At 51.2% G+C, this 17,229-nt stretch overlaps 1 protein-coding gene and 1 pseudogene across 1 annotated transcript; one reads left to right on the top strand and one right to left on the bottom strand.

Moving 5' to 3' along the window:
* The first annotated feature begins 21 nt into the window (after positions 1-21).
* Positions 22-11,624, top strand: LOC147093375 (uncharacterized). The gene is made up of 4 exons (XM_085974198.1): positions 22-28; positions 1,564-2,924; positions 6,984-7,136; positions 11,604-11,624. Exons 1-4 carry the CDS (start codon positions 22-24, stop codon positions 11,622-11,624), a joined length of 1,542 nt encoding a protein of 513 aa, XP_085830324.1.
* Positions 11,625-16,044: 4,420 nt separating this feature from the next.
* The window catches only part of LOC147093376 (uncharacterized), a 47,297-nt pseudogene continuing 46,112 nt past the window's right edge, over positions 16,045-17,229 (bottom strand).

Raw genomic sequence — 17,229 nt, forward strand, 5'->3', positions numbered from 1 at the left:
GGGGGTTGGTCTCCTCTGGGCATGCGCGGTCGTTACCCTTAGTGACCGGGAGGGGTCGCTGTGCCGGACTCGACCCAAACCGCCGTCCCGCGTGCGCATGCGCAGACTCTCGGCTGTCAATCAACCAACCGCCAGAAGAGGTCGCTGGTGAGACCAGTGAAGGAAGAAAGACTTGCATTTATATAGCGCCTTTCACCACCACCGGACGTCCCAAAGTACTTTACAGCCAATGAAGTACTTTTGCACTGTTGTAATGTAGCATATGCGGCAGTCAATTAGTGCACAGCAAGCTCCCACCGACAGCACCGTGATAATGACCAGATAATCTATCATTTTTTATGTTGATTGAGGAATAAACATTGGCTCGGACACTGGGGATAATTCCCCTGCTCTTTCCCACATTACAACAGCGACTACTTCAATGTAGTACTTCATTGGCTGTAAAGCACTTTAGGATATCTGGTGGCACTATATAAATGCAAGTCTTTCTTTCTTGAAATAATGCCATGGGATCTTTTACATCCACCTGAGAGAGCAAACAGGGCCTCAATTTAACATCTCATCCGAAAGACGACACCTCCGACAGTGCCGCACTCCCTCAGCACTGCACTGGAGTGTCAGCCTGGATTTTTGTGCTCAAGTCTCTGGAGTGGGACTATGAACCCACAACTTTCTGACTCAGAGGCGAGAGTGCTACCCACTGAGCCACTGGCTGACACTAAAGAACAAGCAGTTCTGACGAATGGTCATCGACCTGAAACGTTAACTCTGTTTCTCTCTCCAAAGGTGCTGCCTGACCTGCTGAGTATTTCCAGCATTTTCTGTTTTTATTAAAGAAATGAGGGAGTGATTGCTGACGGGAAGAATGTTGGGTCGTCCTGCGCATGTGCACCTCCCTGGCGGCTGAGGCGAAGCACCGACTCGCCCCCACCTGAGCCGCTCACGTGTACCAGATGTTGCGGCTCCGCATGCACGCCCGATGTTCCAACCGCGGGGTTTTGCGTGCTGAGCATGCGTGTTGCGGACCGATCGGGACGGGTGATTGTAGAGCAGGAGGGAGAGCACGGGGGCCATGAGCACATGCGCGGGACTCAGAGTCAACAGAGTGCTTTCTGGAGCGTGGGGGCTTGTGGGTATTACAGCCGCCATTACTGATGATCCTTTCAACCAACCTGTGCAGCAGCTGGGGCCTGAAAATCAGCTTCACTGCCCCTAGGTTCGGAAAGGGGAAAATTAAACAACAGTTTGCCTCTGATCCTTTTCTGATCTCAATTAACAGGGTTATAGAAGTGGAGCAGTTACAGGCGGGAAGCTCAGACCAAACATCACGTCAAGATCTGACAGAGTCGCTGGATTCATCAGGACCTGAATATCATCGGCCTTTGCACATGGAAGGAGAGAGCAGGGATCACAACGCAGACAAACCGCACACGTGTTCAGTGTGTGGACACGGATTCAGCCGATCGCCTGACCTGGTGAGACACGTGCACCGCCACACCAGGGAGAAACCGGGTAAAGGTGGGGACGGCGGGAAGGGCTTCAGTTCCCTGTCTGCATTGGAAGTTCAACGGCGCAGTCGCACCAGGGACAGTCTGTTCACATGTTCCGTGTGTGGAAAGGGATTTGTTTGTTCATCCCACCTGCAAACACACCAGGGAGTTCACACTGAGGAGAGACCATTTCAGTGTCCTGACTGTGGGAAGAGCTTTAAAAGCCCCGGGGAACTAAAGCAACACCAACTTGTCCACACTGATGAGAGACCATTTCAATGTTCTGACTGTGGGAAGAGCTTTAAAAGCGCTCAGTATCTGAAGGGACACCAGCTTGTTCACACTGATGAGAGACCATTTCAATGTTCTGACTGTGGGAAGAGCTTTAAAAGCCCCAAGGAACTAAAGCTACACCAACTTGTTCACACTGACGAGAGACCCTTTAAATGTTCTGACTGTGGGAAGAGCTTTAAAAGCTCCGGGGAGCTGAAGGGACACCAGCGAGTTCACACTGGGGAGAGACTCTTGCAATGTTCTGAGTGTGGGAATAGTTTTAAAAGCTCCGGGGCGCTCAAGAAACACCAACACCTACACACTGGGGAGAGGCCGTTCACCTGCTCCGTGTGTGGGAAGGGATTCACTGTGTCATCCAACCTGCTGGCACATCAGCGAGTTCACACTGGGGAGAGACCATTCACCTGCTCTGTGTGTGGGAAGGGATTCACTCAGTCATCCCACCTGCTGACACATCAGCGAGTTCACACTGACGCGAGGCCCTTTAAATGTTCTGACTGTGGCAAGAGCTTTAAAAGCTCCAGGGAGCTGAAGAGACATCAGCGAGTTCACACTGGGGAGAGGCCGTTCACCTGCTCTGTGTGTGGGAAGGGATTCACTCAGTTATCCAACCTGCTGAGACATCAGCGAGTTCACACTGACGAGAGGCCCTTTAAATGTTCTGACTGTGGGAAGAGCTTTAAAAGCTCCGGGGATCTGAAGAGACACCAATACCTACACACTGGGGAGAGGCTGTTCACCTGCTGCGTGTGTGGGAAGGGATTCGCTCGGCCCTCCAACCTGCTGATACACCAGCGAGTTCACACTGACGAGAGGCCCTTTAAATGTTCTGACTGTGGGAAGAGCTTTATAAGCTCCGGGGAGCTGAAGGGACATCAGCGAGTTCACACTGACGAGAGGCCCTTTAAATGTTCTGACTGTGGGAAGAGTTTTAAAAGCTCCCGGGAGCTCAAGAGACACCAACACCTACACACTGGGGAGAGGCCGTTCACCTGCTCCGTGTGTGGTAAGGGATTCAATCAGTCATCCTACCTGCTGGTACATCAGCGAGTTCACACTGGGGAGAGACCGTTCACCTGCTCCGTGTGTGGGAAGGGATTCACTCAGTCATCCAACCTGCTGACACACCAGCGACTTCACACTGATCATAGAATCTAACGGCACAGAAGGAGGTGATTCGGCCCATCGTGTCTGTGCCGGCTCTTTGAAAGAGCTGTCCAATTTAGTCCCACACCCCAGCTTTATCCCCAGAACTCTGCAAACTAGTCCTCTTCAAGGACTTGTCCAATTACTGTTGGAAAGTTCCTGTGGAACCTGATTCCAGCATCCTTTCAGATGGTGCGTTCCAGATCTGAACAACCCTCTGTATGAAAACGATTCTCCTCATTTCACCTCTAGTTCTTTTAGTAACTATTTTAAATCTGTGACCTTTGGTTACCGACCCACTTGCCAGAGTGAACAGTTTCTCCCTACTTGCTCGATCAAAACCCCTCATCATTTTGAACACTTCTATTAGGTCTCCTCTTAACCTTCTCTGCTCTAAGGGGAACAATCCCAGCTTCTCCAGTCTCTCCACATAACTGAAGTCCCTCATCCCTGGTACCATCCTGGTCAACCTCTGTACCCTCTCCAAGGCCTTGACATCCTTCCTAAAGTGTGGTGCCCAGAACTGTACACAAGACTCCAGCTGAGGCCAAAATCCTGCAGCTGTACAAAACCCTGGTTAGACCACACCTGGAGCACTGTGAGCAGTTCTGGGCACCACACCTTAGGAAGGATATATTGGCCTTGGAGGGAGTGCAGCGTAGGTTTACCAGAATGATACCTGGACTTCAAGGGTTAAGTTACATAAGAACATAAGAAATAGGAGCAGGAGTAGGCCAATTGGCCCCTCGAGCCTGCTCCGCCATTCAATAAGATCATGGCTGATCTGATCCTAACCGCCAATCCACTATGACAGGACTATCTCCTGAATCTAACAGCATTAGACACATGAAAACAGGAGCAGGATCAGGCTACACGGCCCCTGGGCCCGCTCCGCTACCCACAGGGCCATGACCTATCCGAAACTAGACTCATGTCCAAATTCCTGCCCGCTCCCCGTAACCCTTAATTCCCTTTTCTACTAGGAAACTGTCTATTTCTGTTTTAAATTTATGTAATGATGTAGCTTCGACAGCTTTTTGGGGCAGCATATTCCATGGACCTACCACCCTCTGAGTGAAGTAGTTCCTCCTCATCTCAGTTTTGAAAGAGCAGCCCCTTATTCTAAGACTATGCCCCCTAGTTCTAGTTTCACCCATCATCTGGAACATCCTCCCTGCATCCACCCGATCCAACCCCTTCATAATCTTATATGTTTCAATCGAGGCGGGATTACACAAATTAGGGTTGTATTCCCTGGAATTTAGAAAGTTAAGGGGTCATCTGATCGAAGTTTTCAGGATATTAAGGGGAACAGATAGGGTAGATAGAGAGAAACTATTTCCGCTGGTTGGGGATTCTAGGACTGGGGGCATAGTCTAAAAATTAGAGCCAGACCTTTCAGGAGTGAAATTAGGAAACACTTCTACACACAAAGGGTGGTAGAAGTTTGGAACTCTCTTCCGCAAACAGCAATTGATGCTCGATCAATTGTTAATTTTAAATCTGAGATTGACAGGTTTTTGTTAACCAAAGGTATTAAGGGATATGGGATGTGGAAACGTGAATAAAATGGGCAATGAATTGGCTTACAAAAATGGCTTCACATAAGGAAAGTCCAGATTAGATTAAAAAGCAGCCCCAGCTGTGCAAAGTGCAAAAGCTAGCAGAACAGAGAATCTGCCTCAGCCTGAGGCCAAGTGTTAACGAAGTGCTAACGACCAGATCAGGGCCACTGAAAGGGCCTAACTGCTGACTAGAGAATGATTGACTAGCCATTGTTCGGTGCCCACAGCAGTGAGGCAAGTCAGGACCTGCTTGCCAGACTGAAGACCAGATCATGGTCAAACCGAAAGGGCTTGAGTGATTCCCATTGGAGAACGCTTGTTGCCAGGGAAGTGATGTAACAAAACACTTGTTGCCAGGAAAGTGATGTAGTGACCCTTGTCCCACGGTATAATAGGGGCTTCCCCACCGGTACTCTCTCTCTCTTAGCCAGAAGGCGTGTGGAACATCAAGAGGGTCAGACATCTCCCGGGGACATAAATGCTGGCACCACGAGTCTAATCCGGGGTGACCCTCGGGACACGAATGTAATGTCGATATGCTGTATGACCACTCCGAACAGTAATGAATAAAATGATGTTGTTTTAACTCTCCGAACCCTCGAGCCTGGAATTCTTCGTACTACGGAACTCAAGAAGAGGACCAGAAAAACCCGGTTCTTACAGGGCCAAAGGCGGGTGTATGGAGTTAGGTCGCAGATCAGCCGTGATCTCATTGAATGGCGGAACAGGCTCGAGGGGCTGAATGGCCTCCTCCTGTCCTATGTTCCTAACTAGTGATTTGTAAAGGTTTAGTGTAACTTCCTTGTTTTTGTATTCAATGGCCCTATTTACAAAGCCAAGTATCCCATACGCTTTCTGAACCGCCTCACCAACTTGCCGTGGCACTTTCAAAGACTTGTGAATATGGACCCCCAGGTCCCTCTGGTCTTCCACCCCCTCAAACTAGTCCCATTTAGATTATACGGCCTCTCCCTGTTGTTTCTCCCAAACTGCATCACTTCACACTTATCCTCATTTAATTCCATCTGCCTTGTGTTTGCTCATTTCACAGTCTGTCTCTGTCCTCCTGAAGTCTGCTACTACTACACTCACTATTTACTACGTTGCCAAGTTTTGTATCATCTGTAAACTTTGAAATTGTACACCTATACCCAAGTCCAGGTCAGTTATATATAACAAGAAAAGGAATTGTCCTAATTCCGACCCCTGGGGGAGCCCACTGCATACTTCCCTCCAGTCAGAAAAACATCCCTCAGCACTGCTCACTGTCTCCTCTCCCTTAACCAATTATATACACAAATTACCATCAGCCCTTTAATTCCCTGTACTTCTATTTTCCGAGTAAGTCTCTTGTGTGGTACTTTATCAAATGCCTTTAGAAAGTCCATATATACAACATCTGCTGCACTACCTTCATCAACCCTCTGTTACTTCATCAAAGAACTCAATCAGGTTAGTCAGACACGATTTACCTTTAACAAATCCATACTGGCTGCCCCTTATTAACCCATGCTTCTCCAAGTGAGAATTAATTTTGACCTTGACAATGGTCTCTAGTCGTTCACCCACCACTGACATTAGACTGATTGGCCTGTAGTTACCAGGTTTTATCCCTCTCCCCTTTTTTAAACAGGGTGTAACATTTGCAATCCTCCAGTCCTCTGTCACCACTCCCATATATCTGAGGGAGATTGAAAGATTGTGGTCGGAGCTTCTGCTATCTCCACCCTAGCTTCCCTGTGCAATCTAGGATGCATCACATCTGGACCGGGTGACTTGTTAACTTTGAATGATGACAACCTATTTAGCACCTCCTTTCTATCCATTTTTATCCAATTTCTCTACTCCCCCCTCCTCTACTGCGACATGAACTTCATCCTCTTCTTTTGTGAAGACAGATGCTAAGTACTCATTCAGTACCTCAGCCACGCCCTCTGCCTCTGTATGATGAGCTCCTATTTGGTCCCTAATCAGCCCCACCATTCCTTTAACTATCCTTTTACTTTTCATATGTTTATAGAAGATTTTTGGGTTCTCTTTTATGTTACCCACTAATCTTTTCTCATATTCTCTCTTTGCCCTTATATCATGTTTCAATTTCCCCCACACTCTCTGTATTCTCCTGGTTTTTGACTCTATTCTGTACCTGACATTTGTCGTAAACCTCCTTTTTCTGTTTTATTCTAACCTCGATGTCCTTTGTCATCAGGAGCTCTAGCTTTGGATGGCCCATCTTCCCTCCTTATGGGAATATGCTTGGTTTGTACCTGAACTATCTCAGCCTTGAAGGCCTGCCATTGGTCATTCACTGTTTTCCTGGACAATCTTTGTTTCCAGTCCACCTGTGCTCGATCCCTTCTCAAATCACTGAAATTGGCTCTCTTCCAGTTGGGTATTTTCACCGTTGATTTTTCTTTGTCCCTTTCCATAACTACTTTAAACTTAATGATATTGTGATCACTGTTAACCAGATCCCTCCTGCCCCAGAACCGATGAGAGACCCTTTAAATGTTCTGACTGTGTAAAGAGGTTTCAGAGTTCATCCAACCTGCTGAGTCACCAGCGAGTTCACACAGATCCTCAAAGACAGGAAGATGTTTTAGAAAGGCTGGCGGCACTAAAAGTTCGCAGCCATCTCAGAGTAGTGTCCCTTTAATTACAATCTCGTGGAACAAGAAAAATTGCTGTCCCTTTAACTACCACAAATCCCTGTGTGGCGGAGAGGGGAGATACAGTCTGTCCCAGTAACTGTCGCAGAACAGAATTAGCGACCCTGTCCCATAAGGGCTTGACCCTCACCCACTCCCTGCTTTTCCTCAAGTGTCTCATCCTTAAAATTCTCATCCTTGTTTTCAAATCCCTCCGTGGCCTCGCCCCTCCCTATCTCTGTAATCTCTTCCAGCCCCTACAACCTTCCGAGATATCTGTGCTCCTCTAATTCCGGCCTCTTGAGCATTCCCGATTTTAATCGCTCCACCATTGGCGGCCGTGCCTTCAGTTGCCTGGGCCCTGAGCTCTGGAATTCCTTCCCTAAACCTTTCCATCTCTCTATCTCTCACTCTCCTTTAAGATGCTCCTCTTTGACCAAGCTTTTGGTCATCTGCCCAAATATCGCTTTATGTGGCTCGGTGTCAAATTTTGTTTTCTAACGCTCCTGTGAAGAGCCTTGGGATGTTTTACTACATTAAAGGCGCTTTATAAATACAAGTGGTTGTTGTTTCCTGAAACTAATAACAAATTCCCCAGAGGGATAAAAACTTGTACTTTTACTCCCAAACAGTAGAAAGATTGTTCCACAGAAGCACGGGGTTTATCTGCTTTTATTGATGAATTTAAAAAGTCTCTATTAAAACCTGAGCCAGTGTGTTGTGAGACAAAGAGCCTTGTGTCCAATGCGGGGAATAAAGGCCCACAGCCTCCCCGGGCCCCGGGCCCTGAACAAGGGACTGGAAAAACTCGCTGCCCTGCGGATCAGACAATCAGCCGGCGCTAGTCCCGCCCCTCGGGCTCCCCGATTGGTTGGAGGACCCGCCGCCGGCCCACTCCTCCAGCCCCGCTCACTGTGTGCCGCTAGTCCCGCCCCTCGGGCTCTCCGATTGGTTGGAGGACCCGCCGCCGCCCCGCTCGCTCCCTATTGCTCGGAAGCTCCCATCACTCAGGCCGTGGGCCCGGGTTGCGTGCCTGAGGAAGTCTAACCCGCTCCGCGAGGCTGAATCCGCTCCGTTCGCTTCCCGGGACCCTCAAACTCCCAGGTTTGTGTTTACCGTCATTTATTTCCCCCGTCCCTCTCCGCTCGTCCGTCGAACTGAGAAAACTCGCTTTCCGCCGGTAATTCCGACTCTTCAAGCATTAGCGACCGTTACCCAGTGTGTCGCCCCCGAGCATGCGCACTAGCAGCTGGTCCTGGGACTCAGCCCCTGAGCATGCGCACTAGCAGCTGGTCCTGGGACACTGCCCCTGAGCGTGCGCACTCGCAGCTGGTTCTGGGACTCTGCCTCTGAGCATGCGCACTCGCAGCTGGTCCTGGGACTCTGGGCCCCTGAGCATGCCCACTAGCAGCTGGTCCTGGGACTCTGCTGCCCTGAGCATGCCCACTAGCAGCTGGTTCTGGGACTCCGCTGCCCCTGAGCATGCCCACTAGCAGCTGGTCCTGGGACTCTGGGCCCCTGAGGATTCCCCCATAGCAGCTGGTCCTGGGACTCCGCTGCACCTGAGCATGTCCACTAGCAGCTGGTCCTGGGACTCTGCAACCCCTGAGCATGTGCACTAGCAGCTGGTCCTGGGACTCTGCTGCCCCTGAGCATGCCCACTAGCAACTGGTCCTGGGACTCTGGGCCCCTGAGCATGCCCACTAGCAGCTGGTCCTGGGACTCTGCTGCCCCTGAGCATGCCCACTAGCAGCTGGTCCTGGGACTCTGCTGCCCCTGAGCATGCCCACTAGCAGCTGGTCCTGGGACTCTGCTGCCCCTGAGCATGCCCACTAGCAGCTGGTCCTGGGACTCTGCTACCCTGAGCATGCCCACTCGCAGCTGGTCCTGGGACTCTGCTGCCCTGAGCATGCCCATTAGCAGCTGGTCCTGGGACCCTGCTACCCTGAGCATGCCCACTAGCAGCTGGTCCTGGGACTCCACCCCTGAGCATGCCCACTAGCAGCTGGTCCTCAGACTCTGCCCCTGAGCATGCCCACTAGCAGCTGGTCCTGGGACTCTGCCCCTGAGCATGCCCACTAGCAGCTGGTCCTGGGACTCTGCAGCCCTGAGCATGCCCACTAGCAGCTGGTCCTTGGACTCTGCTGTCCCTGTGCATGCCCACTAGTAGCTGGTTCTGGGACTCTGGGCCCCTGAGCATGCCCACTAGCAGCTGGTTCTGGGACTCTGCTACCCCTGAGCATGCGCACTAGCAGCTGCTCCTGGGACTCCGCTGCCCCTGAGCATGCCCACTAGCAGCTGGTCCTGGGACTCTTGGCCCCTGAGCATGCCCACTAGCAGCTGATCCTGGGACTCCGCTGCCCCTGAGCATGCCCACTAGCAGCTGGTCCTGGGACTCTGTGCCCCTGAGCATGCCCACTAGCAGCTGGTCCTGGGACTCTTGGCCCCTGAGCATGCCCACTAGCAGCTGGTTCTGGGACTCTGCCCCTGAGCATGCCCACTAGCAGCTGGTCCTGGGACTCTGCCCCTGAGCATGCGCACTAGCAGCTGCTCCTGGGACTCCGCTGCCCCTGAGCATGCCCACTAGCAGCTGGTCCTGGGACTCTGTGCCCCTGAGCATGCCCACTAGCAGCTGGTCCTGGGACTCTGGGCCCCTGAGCATGCCCACTAGCAGCTGGTTCTGGGACTCTGCTGCCCCTGAGCGTGCCCACTAGCAGCTGGTCCTGGGACTCTGCCCCTCAGCATGCCCACTAGCAGCTGGTCCTGGGACTCTGGGCCCCTGAACATGCCCACTAGCAGCTGGTCCTGGGACTCTGCCCCTGAGCATGCCCACTAGCAGCTGGTTCTGCGACTCTGCCCCTGAGCATGCCCACTAGAAGCTGGTCCTGGGACTCTGCCCCTGAGCATGCCCACTAGCAGCTGGCCCTGGCACTCTGCCCCTGAGCATGCCCACTAGCAGCTGGTCCTGGGACTCTGCCCCTGAGCATGCCCACTAGCAGCTGGTCCTGGGACTCTGCTACCCCTGAGCATGCCCACTAGCAGCTGCTTCTGGGACTCCGCTGCCCCTGAGCATGCCCATTAGCAGCTGGTTCTTGGACTCTGGCCCCTGCGCATGCGCACTAGCAGCTGGTCTTCGGACTCTGCCCCTGAGCATGCCCACTAGCAGCTGATCCTGGGACTCTCTGCCCCTGAGCATGCGCACTGGCAGCTGGTCCTGGGACTCTGCCCCTGAGCATGCCCACTAGAAGCTGGTCCTGGGACTCTGCCCCTGAGCATTCCCACTAGCAGCTGGCCCTGGCACTCTGCCCCTGAGCATGCCCACTAGCAGCTGGTCCTGGGACTCTGCCCCTGAGCATGCCCACTAGCAGCTGGTCCTGGGACTCTGCTACCCCTGAGCATGCCCACTAGCAGCTGGTCCTGGGACTCTGCCCCTGAGCATGCCCACTAGCAGCTGGTCCTGAGACTCTGCCCCTGAGCATGCCCACTAGCAGCTGGTTCTGGGACTCTGCCCCTGAGCATGCCCACTAGCAACTGATCCTGGGACTCTGCAACCCCTGAGCATGCCCACTAGCAGCTGGTCCTGGGACTCCGCTGCCCCTGAGCATGCCCACTTGCAGCTGGTCCTGGGACTCCGCTGCCCCTGAGCATGCGCACTAGCAGCTGATCCTGGGGCTCTGCTACCCCTGAGCATGCCCATTAGCAGCTGGCCCTGGGACTCCACTGCCCCTTAGCATGCCCACTAGCAGCTGGTCCTGGGACTCCGCTGCCCCTGAACATGCCCACTAGCAGCTGGTCCTGGGACTCTCTGCCCCTGAGCATGCGCACTGGCAGCTGGTCCTGGGACTCTGCCCCTGAGCATGCCCACTAGCAGCTGGTCCTGGGACTCTGCTGCCCCTGAGCATGCCCACTAGCAGCTGGTCCTGGGACTCTGCCCCTGAGCATGCCCATTAGCAGCTGGTTCTGGGACTCTGGGCCCCTGATCATGCCCACTAGCAGCTGGTTCAGGGTCACTCGCTTGTGCATTCTCCAGACACACCAGCGAGTTCGCACTGGGGAGAGGCTGTTCACCTGCCCAACGTGTGGGAAGGGATTTAATCGATCATCTAACCTGCTGACACACCAGCGAGTTCACATGTGACTGCAGGCGTAGGATTCTGCTGTTAATCACATCCAGGACGGAACCATGTTCATTCTGACAGTTGGGGTTTGTTTCTGCTGATGTTAATATCCCCTATAACTGGGCTGGAGTTTAATATTCTGGATATATAGCTGATTGAGTTGTCGGAGTTGCAGTGTTTATTTAAGAACTGCTGTCCGATCTTTCCCCTTAATTTCTGATGAAAGTCCCTGAATTATTTTACAATAAAATTATGAACTTTTACTTCAATCGTACATTAATCTTTGGTATAAAATCTACAATTCAGTGTCTGAAAGGTTCCACTGATGAACATCTCCATTAGAAAGTGATTAATCCTCGCTGACAACTCTTACTGACTTACACATTACACACAGTGGCACCTCCATTATCCACCAGAAAGAAGGGGAATGGGAATTGGTGGAGAATCGAGAGTCCCCAAATGTTGCCCCTCCCGTCTGGTACAGCAATCCCCTCGGCACGGGAATGGAGACAAGTCCAGTTATAGTGATGGGATGAGTTAAAGGTATTTACTCAGACGGGCGGAAGGTGGGAAGTGGTGTTCCACGGGGATCGGTGCTGGGACCACTGTTGTTCATCATTTACATGAATGATTTGGACTTGGGAATCAGAAGTACAATTTCAAAATTTTCAGATGACATGAAATTGGGGGGTGTAGTTAATACTGAGCAAGACTGCGATAGCATCCTTGTAGAATTATTCAGTTGTGTTCAGTAAATAGCATCTTTTAATTTGCTTTGACTTATCACATCACTATATAGTTATGTGAAAAACAGAAATCATTAACAGCTCCCAATTTCAGAATTGTCAGATTCAAACTCAGCTTCTTCCAAGTACAATCTAACCTTTCAAAAATTGTAATGGATGTAGGTGAGATATTAGGACTGTTGTCTAACACAATCCAAACACAGTGACACACAGACAGATGGGCAGGTGTAGCTTCACAGCGAATCCTTTCAAGTCTCACTAAAAAGTGGCAGACTGGCAATCCATTGTTCACTAATGGAGTTGTGATCTTTGTAAATTAAGAAAGGAAATGCATGGGAATGTGTCAACGAGTTGATTAACAGAGTGAGGCATCGGCCCAGAAATTCGGGTCGGGGGCTTTCCGCGGGTGTAAGCCCCCGACCTGCACTTACCTAGCACGCCGGCCGTTGAGCTCTGGGCCCCCGTGGAATTCCGATCCGGGGCCTGGTCCATCTGCTGGCGCGCAGTGCTTGCGTATCCCAGGGGCGCAGTTAGTTCGATGCGTCCCCTGGGATCACGTGGGCCACGGGGAGCCAATCGGAGCAGGGAATGCTCCGTTCATAAGTCTGACAGGAAGACCTGTCAAGACTTATAAATACTACGGCCCCAAAACAGCACTAAATCTTCAAATACATTTTTTTTAAATCACATATTTTAAATAAACAGTAAATTACATGAAATAACTCTTTTAAACAATTTAAATTTTTGAAAAAAATAATGTTATTTTCTAACGGGGCTAAAAATCAACTTACCTTGCTTTAAAGTATTTAAAAAATAATAAACCTGTGGGGAAAAATGTTTTAATTTTAATTAATTCACTACTTACCTTGTAAAAAGCAGGCCTTACGCCTGCTTTTTATATTTCTAAATTCTGCAGGCTTACCCTCCCGGGAAAACCTGTATATAAAAAAAAAACGAAGTTTGATGCGCACGTGCAGGCGCCCCCGTGCACGCGTTCGACCTCTGAACTTCTTCGTTCAGAGGAACGGAAGTGCCGGTTTCCCGTGCATGCGCAGCGCATGCAGGAAACCGGCACTTCCATCGGGCCCACGGGTGAGTACCCCGTGCGTACTCACCCGTGGAGACCCGAATTTCTGGGCCATCATCTCCCTTTGATTTCTATTTCTGACACCAGGCAACAGAAAAAGGTCATTACAACACGACATAAACAGACTCTTCAGGTGTGAGACATCAGACTTCAGAACAACACGTCTGCCAGCTCTGGCCACAAACCTCAGTACAGTCAAACTTTCAGCAGCTGCAGCCCTGATTAAATAACTAGTAGTTTAACATGTCTAGTAGAGCTTTTGTAGCAAAATAGAAGAAATGTATTTGTGACACACACACAATTAATAATTAAATCACAATGTGATTGTGAGGATCGATTATCGTCTCTTTAACACGAGGTGTCCACCGGTCGAGGAAGGTATCCACCGGTCGAGGAAGGTATCAAGTGAACCGGTGGACACCGCCTGCTCCCTCTCCAGGGCCACCCGGGTAGGGACAAGACCACGGGAGAGAGGCAGGCAGCCAGAGCGAACCCCCATGGGCCCCGCCCATCCTGGGCCTACAAATTGCTGTTTTCACCAGGCCCAAGAGCAGGTCCAGGAGAAGATCCTCCGACTTACCCACGCCCCTCCACACCAGGTACGCAAAGATTAGGATCGTGGGGCTAAAGTGTAACCAAGAGTTGAGGAGCAGCCCCTTCAGGTAACTATACAGGGGCTGCAACCTCTCACACTGAATATATACACGGTCCGGGGACTCCTCTAGGCCGCAAAAAACACATCTGGCCTTGGAGTCCGGAAAAGAGTTTAAAAACTGTTGCACACGACAGCTCCCTGCAACAGTCTCCACCCAAGATCCCCAATGGGGCAGGGAAGGACCCCCGCGTAGAGAGCCCTCCATTGGGGACCCTCGCCTCTGTCAGACAGCAAGATGACCCGCCAGTCTGATTGAGATTCGGCAATAAACAAAATTAATCAATAAATGACACAGAAACCCGAGTCCCCGGGTCCTCAGTCCTGGTGTGAAGTACGCTGGCCACCAATTTTCCGTTACTAACTCACACCTCAGGCCCCGCCCAGTCTGGTTTAATTACTAAATGTTTTCTAACTCAGGTTTCAGGCCTGTCATTCTGAGGGAAACAAGGCCTCATTTATTGGTGTGTCCCACCTGAGCGGCTGTTAATGGCTTTAATAAACTGGCAGCAAGGTTTTTTTTAAAGGTGGAAAGAGGTGAAAAACGCAACTAGCGATGCCTCAAAACTCACGGACAGAGAAATCCACTTCATCAGCGCCCCTGCCACAGGACTCAATATTCACCCTCTCCACCACTGATGCACTGTGTCTGCAGTATGTACGGTCTACAAGATGACCACGGTCAGGCCGTGTGGAGTCAAGGGCCAGGCAGCAGAATGGATGGAAAGATCGCTACAAACTTCCCTTAACTCCAACCCTCTGATTTCTGTTTTGTAGCCATCTTTCCATCCATTCTGCTGCCTGGCCCTTCACTCCACACGGCCTGACCTGGGTCATCTTGTCGATCTTACATACTGTTATGGCTAGCAAGCTGGTCACAAAACAGAAAACAGAGAGTAGGGGTTAAGAGTAGCCACTCAGACTGGCAAAAGGTGGGAAGTGGTGTTCCACAGGGATCGGTGCTGGAATCATGGTTGTTCACCATTTACAGAAACGATTTGGATTCGGGAATCAGAAGAACAATTTCAAAGTTTGTCGATGACACCAAATTGGGAGGTAGAGTTAATACTGAGGAAGACAAAATGCAAGAAGATATTAATAAATTTCAGAATGGGCGTGTAATTGGCAAATTAATTTCACTGTAGATCAGTGTGAGGTGGTGTGTTAATGAATTTCACTGTAGTTCAGTGTGAGGTGGTGTGTTTTGGTGGGAAGAATAAGGAGGCCACACACTATTTGGACAAGGGGGTGAAATTGGGTTGCTTTGTGCCTCCCGCAATATTCAGCGGGAGGTTAGCGGCGGAGGTAGGCGGTAGCTCCCCGCAGCACTGCACCGCTGGCAATGACGTCATCGCCATGTGCAGCACCCCGGCTGCAACCTTGGGATGCGACCCCTGACCTATCATCGGACGATATGTCCGACAGGGTCAGGGGTTGTTCCTGCAGCCGTGGCGGCGCCACTTAAAGGGCAGGTGTTGGGCGGCATCTTTTAATTTTGGCCGACTGCCAGCACCTGCCCCCTTCCCCTTTCTTCTTTGGGGTGCCGGCCACGATCGCACAGCCCGGCGTTCCTCTTGATCCGACACCCCGCTCCCCGGTGGTCCAGCAGGGCCCCGGTGTGCGCAGTGCTAGGCTCCTCCCCGTTAATCAGGGAGGGAGGTCTGCTATGACGCGGTGCTATGTGCCGACGGGCGTGGCGCTGTTACGCGAAGTGCCGGGAAATTCACTGGTAGTGCCCCAAGAGGGAGGGGAGCGCTTCCAGTAGCACCCCACCTCCTGCCTGGGGCGCTACCACTGAATTTAATGCGCAGGGGTGCTAACTTTTTTGGGGGGCTAAAATTAGCCCCGGTGACGTTAGCGACCCAAAGGGGGCGCCACCGAATTTCCCCCTAAGAGTCTAAATGGGCTGGAGGAGCAGAGGGTTCCAGGGATACAGATACACAAATCACTAAAAGTAGCAACACAGGTTAATAAGGTCATTAAACAAAAAGCACTGGGGTACATTCCTAAAGGAGCCTTCTGTTCCGTGCCTAGGAGCTCTGAACCATGGCAGAGCGCGGCTGGGACACGTTTCTCACACGCCTCGAGATTAACCCGCATGGCAACTTTGCTGTCAGTGAAGAGAGAGAAGAAAGACCAAAGTGCCATTTGCCCCTCTCAGTGTGGCCATGAAGGACTGTGTCCAGGCTGGAGTTCTGTTCCCACCGTACGATCCTCCCCCAGATTGTCCTTTCTGAGCTCCAGCCAGGTGATGCTAAACACTCAGGTGGGAAAGAAGAAAATCTACAATAATGTGTTTAAAACAAAGCTGGTTTACTTGACATCTATCCAGAATATTAAACTCCAGCCCAGTTATAGGGGTTATTAACATCAGCAGAAACAAACCCCAACTGTCAGAATGAACATGGTTCAGTCCTGGATGTGATTAACAACAGCAATAACAGCAGAATCCAACCCCTGCAGTCACTTGTGAACTCACTGGTGTGTCAGCAGGTTGGATGACTGAGTGAATCCCTTCCCACACACAGAGCAGGTGAATGGCCTCTCCCCAGTGTGAGTGCGCTGGTGTGTCAGCAGTTTGGATGCCAGAGTGAACCCCTTCCCACACTCAGAGCAGGTGAATGGCCTCTCCCCAGTGTGAGTGCGCTGGTGTACCGTGAGCTCAGATGATCGCCTGAACCCAGTCCCGCAGTGAGAGCACCTGAACGGTCTCTCGTCAGTGTGAACACGTCGATGGCATGTCAGTTCCCTGGAACTTTTAAAGCACTTCCCACAGTCCGAGCAATTAAAAGGTCTCTCATCAGTGTGAACTCGCTGGTGATTCAGCAGGTTGGATGAATTAGTGAATCCCTTCCCACACTCAGAGCAGGTGAATGGCCTCTCCACAGTGTGAACTCGCTGATGATTCAGCAGGTTGGATGACCGAGTGAATCCCTTCCCACACTCAGAGCAGGTGAACGGCCTCTCCCCGGTGTGAATACGCTGGTGTCTCAGTAGGTGGGATGACTGAGTGAATCCCTTCCCACACTCAGAGCAGGTGAACCCACTCGCTCCAGTGTGAACATGCTGGTGTGTCAGGAGGCGAGATGAAATAGTGAATCCCTTCCCACACTCAGAGCAGGTGAACGGCCTCTCCCCGGTGTGAATGCGCTTGTGTGTCGATAGGCCAGAGGGGTGGCTGAAGCCTCGTCCACACACAGAACACGTGTACGGTTTCTCCCCGCTGTGAACGGTGCTTTTTGCTTCCATGTTCAGAGGCCGATGATATTCAGATCCGATGAGTCGAGTGACTGTCAGATCTTGAAGTGATGTTTGGTTTGAGCTTACCATCTGTAAATCCTCCCCTTCAAGTGCCCTGTAAAATTAATATAAAACAGGGAGCGTGAGAGACAACCCACAAGAAAACAAAGGCAGGTTGTGAAATTGAGCTCAGTGAATCTGGTCAATTGTGGGGCCGGCACTAGAAAAAAGTGACCATGAAAG

The sequence above is a fragment of the Somniosus microcephalus genome, unplaced genomic scaffold, assembly GCF_052327205.1.
Source record: "Somniosus microcephalus isolate GS21.2 unplaced genomic scaffold, FLI_Smic_1.0 unresolved_chr1, whole genome shotgun sequence".
Taxonomy (NCBI): domain Eukaryota; kingdom Metazoa; phylum Chordata; class Chondrichthyes; order Squaliformes; family Somniosidae; genus Somniosus; species Somniosus microcephalus.

Bases quoted from the DNA above. Each gene is read 5' to 3' on its own strand.
- LOC147093375 (XM_085974198.1), top strand. The intron at 2,925-6,983 runs ACTGATCATAGA...TCCTGCCCCAGA, and splicing joins TGACACACCAGCGACTTCAC to ACCGATGAGAGACCCTTTAA. The intron at 7,137-11,603 runs GTAGTGTCCCTT...CATCTCCATTAG, and splicing joins AAGTTCGCAGCCATCTCAGA to AAAGTGATTAATCCTCGCTG.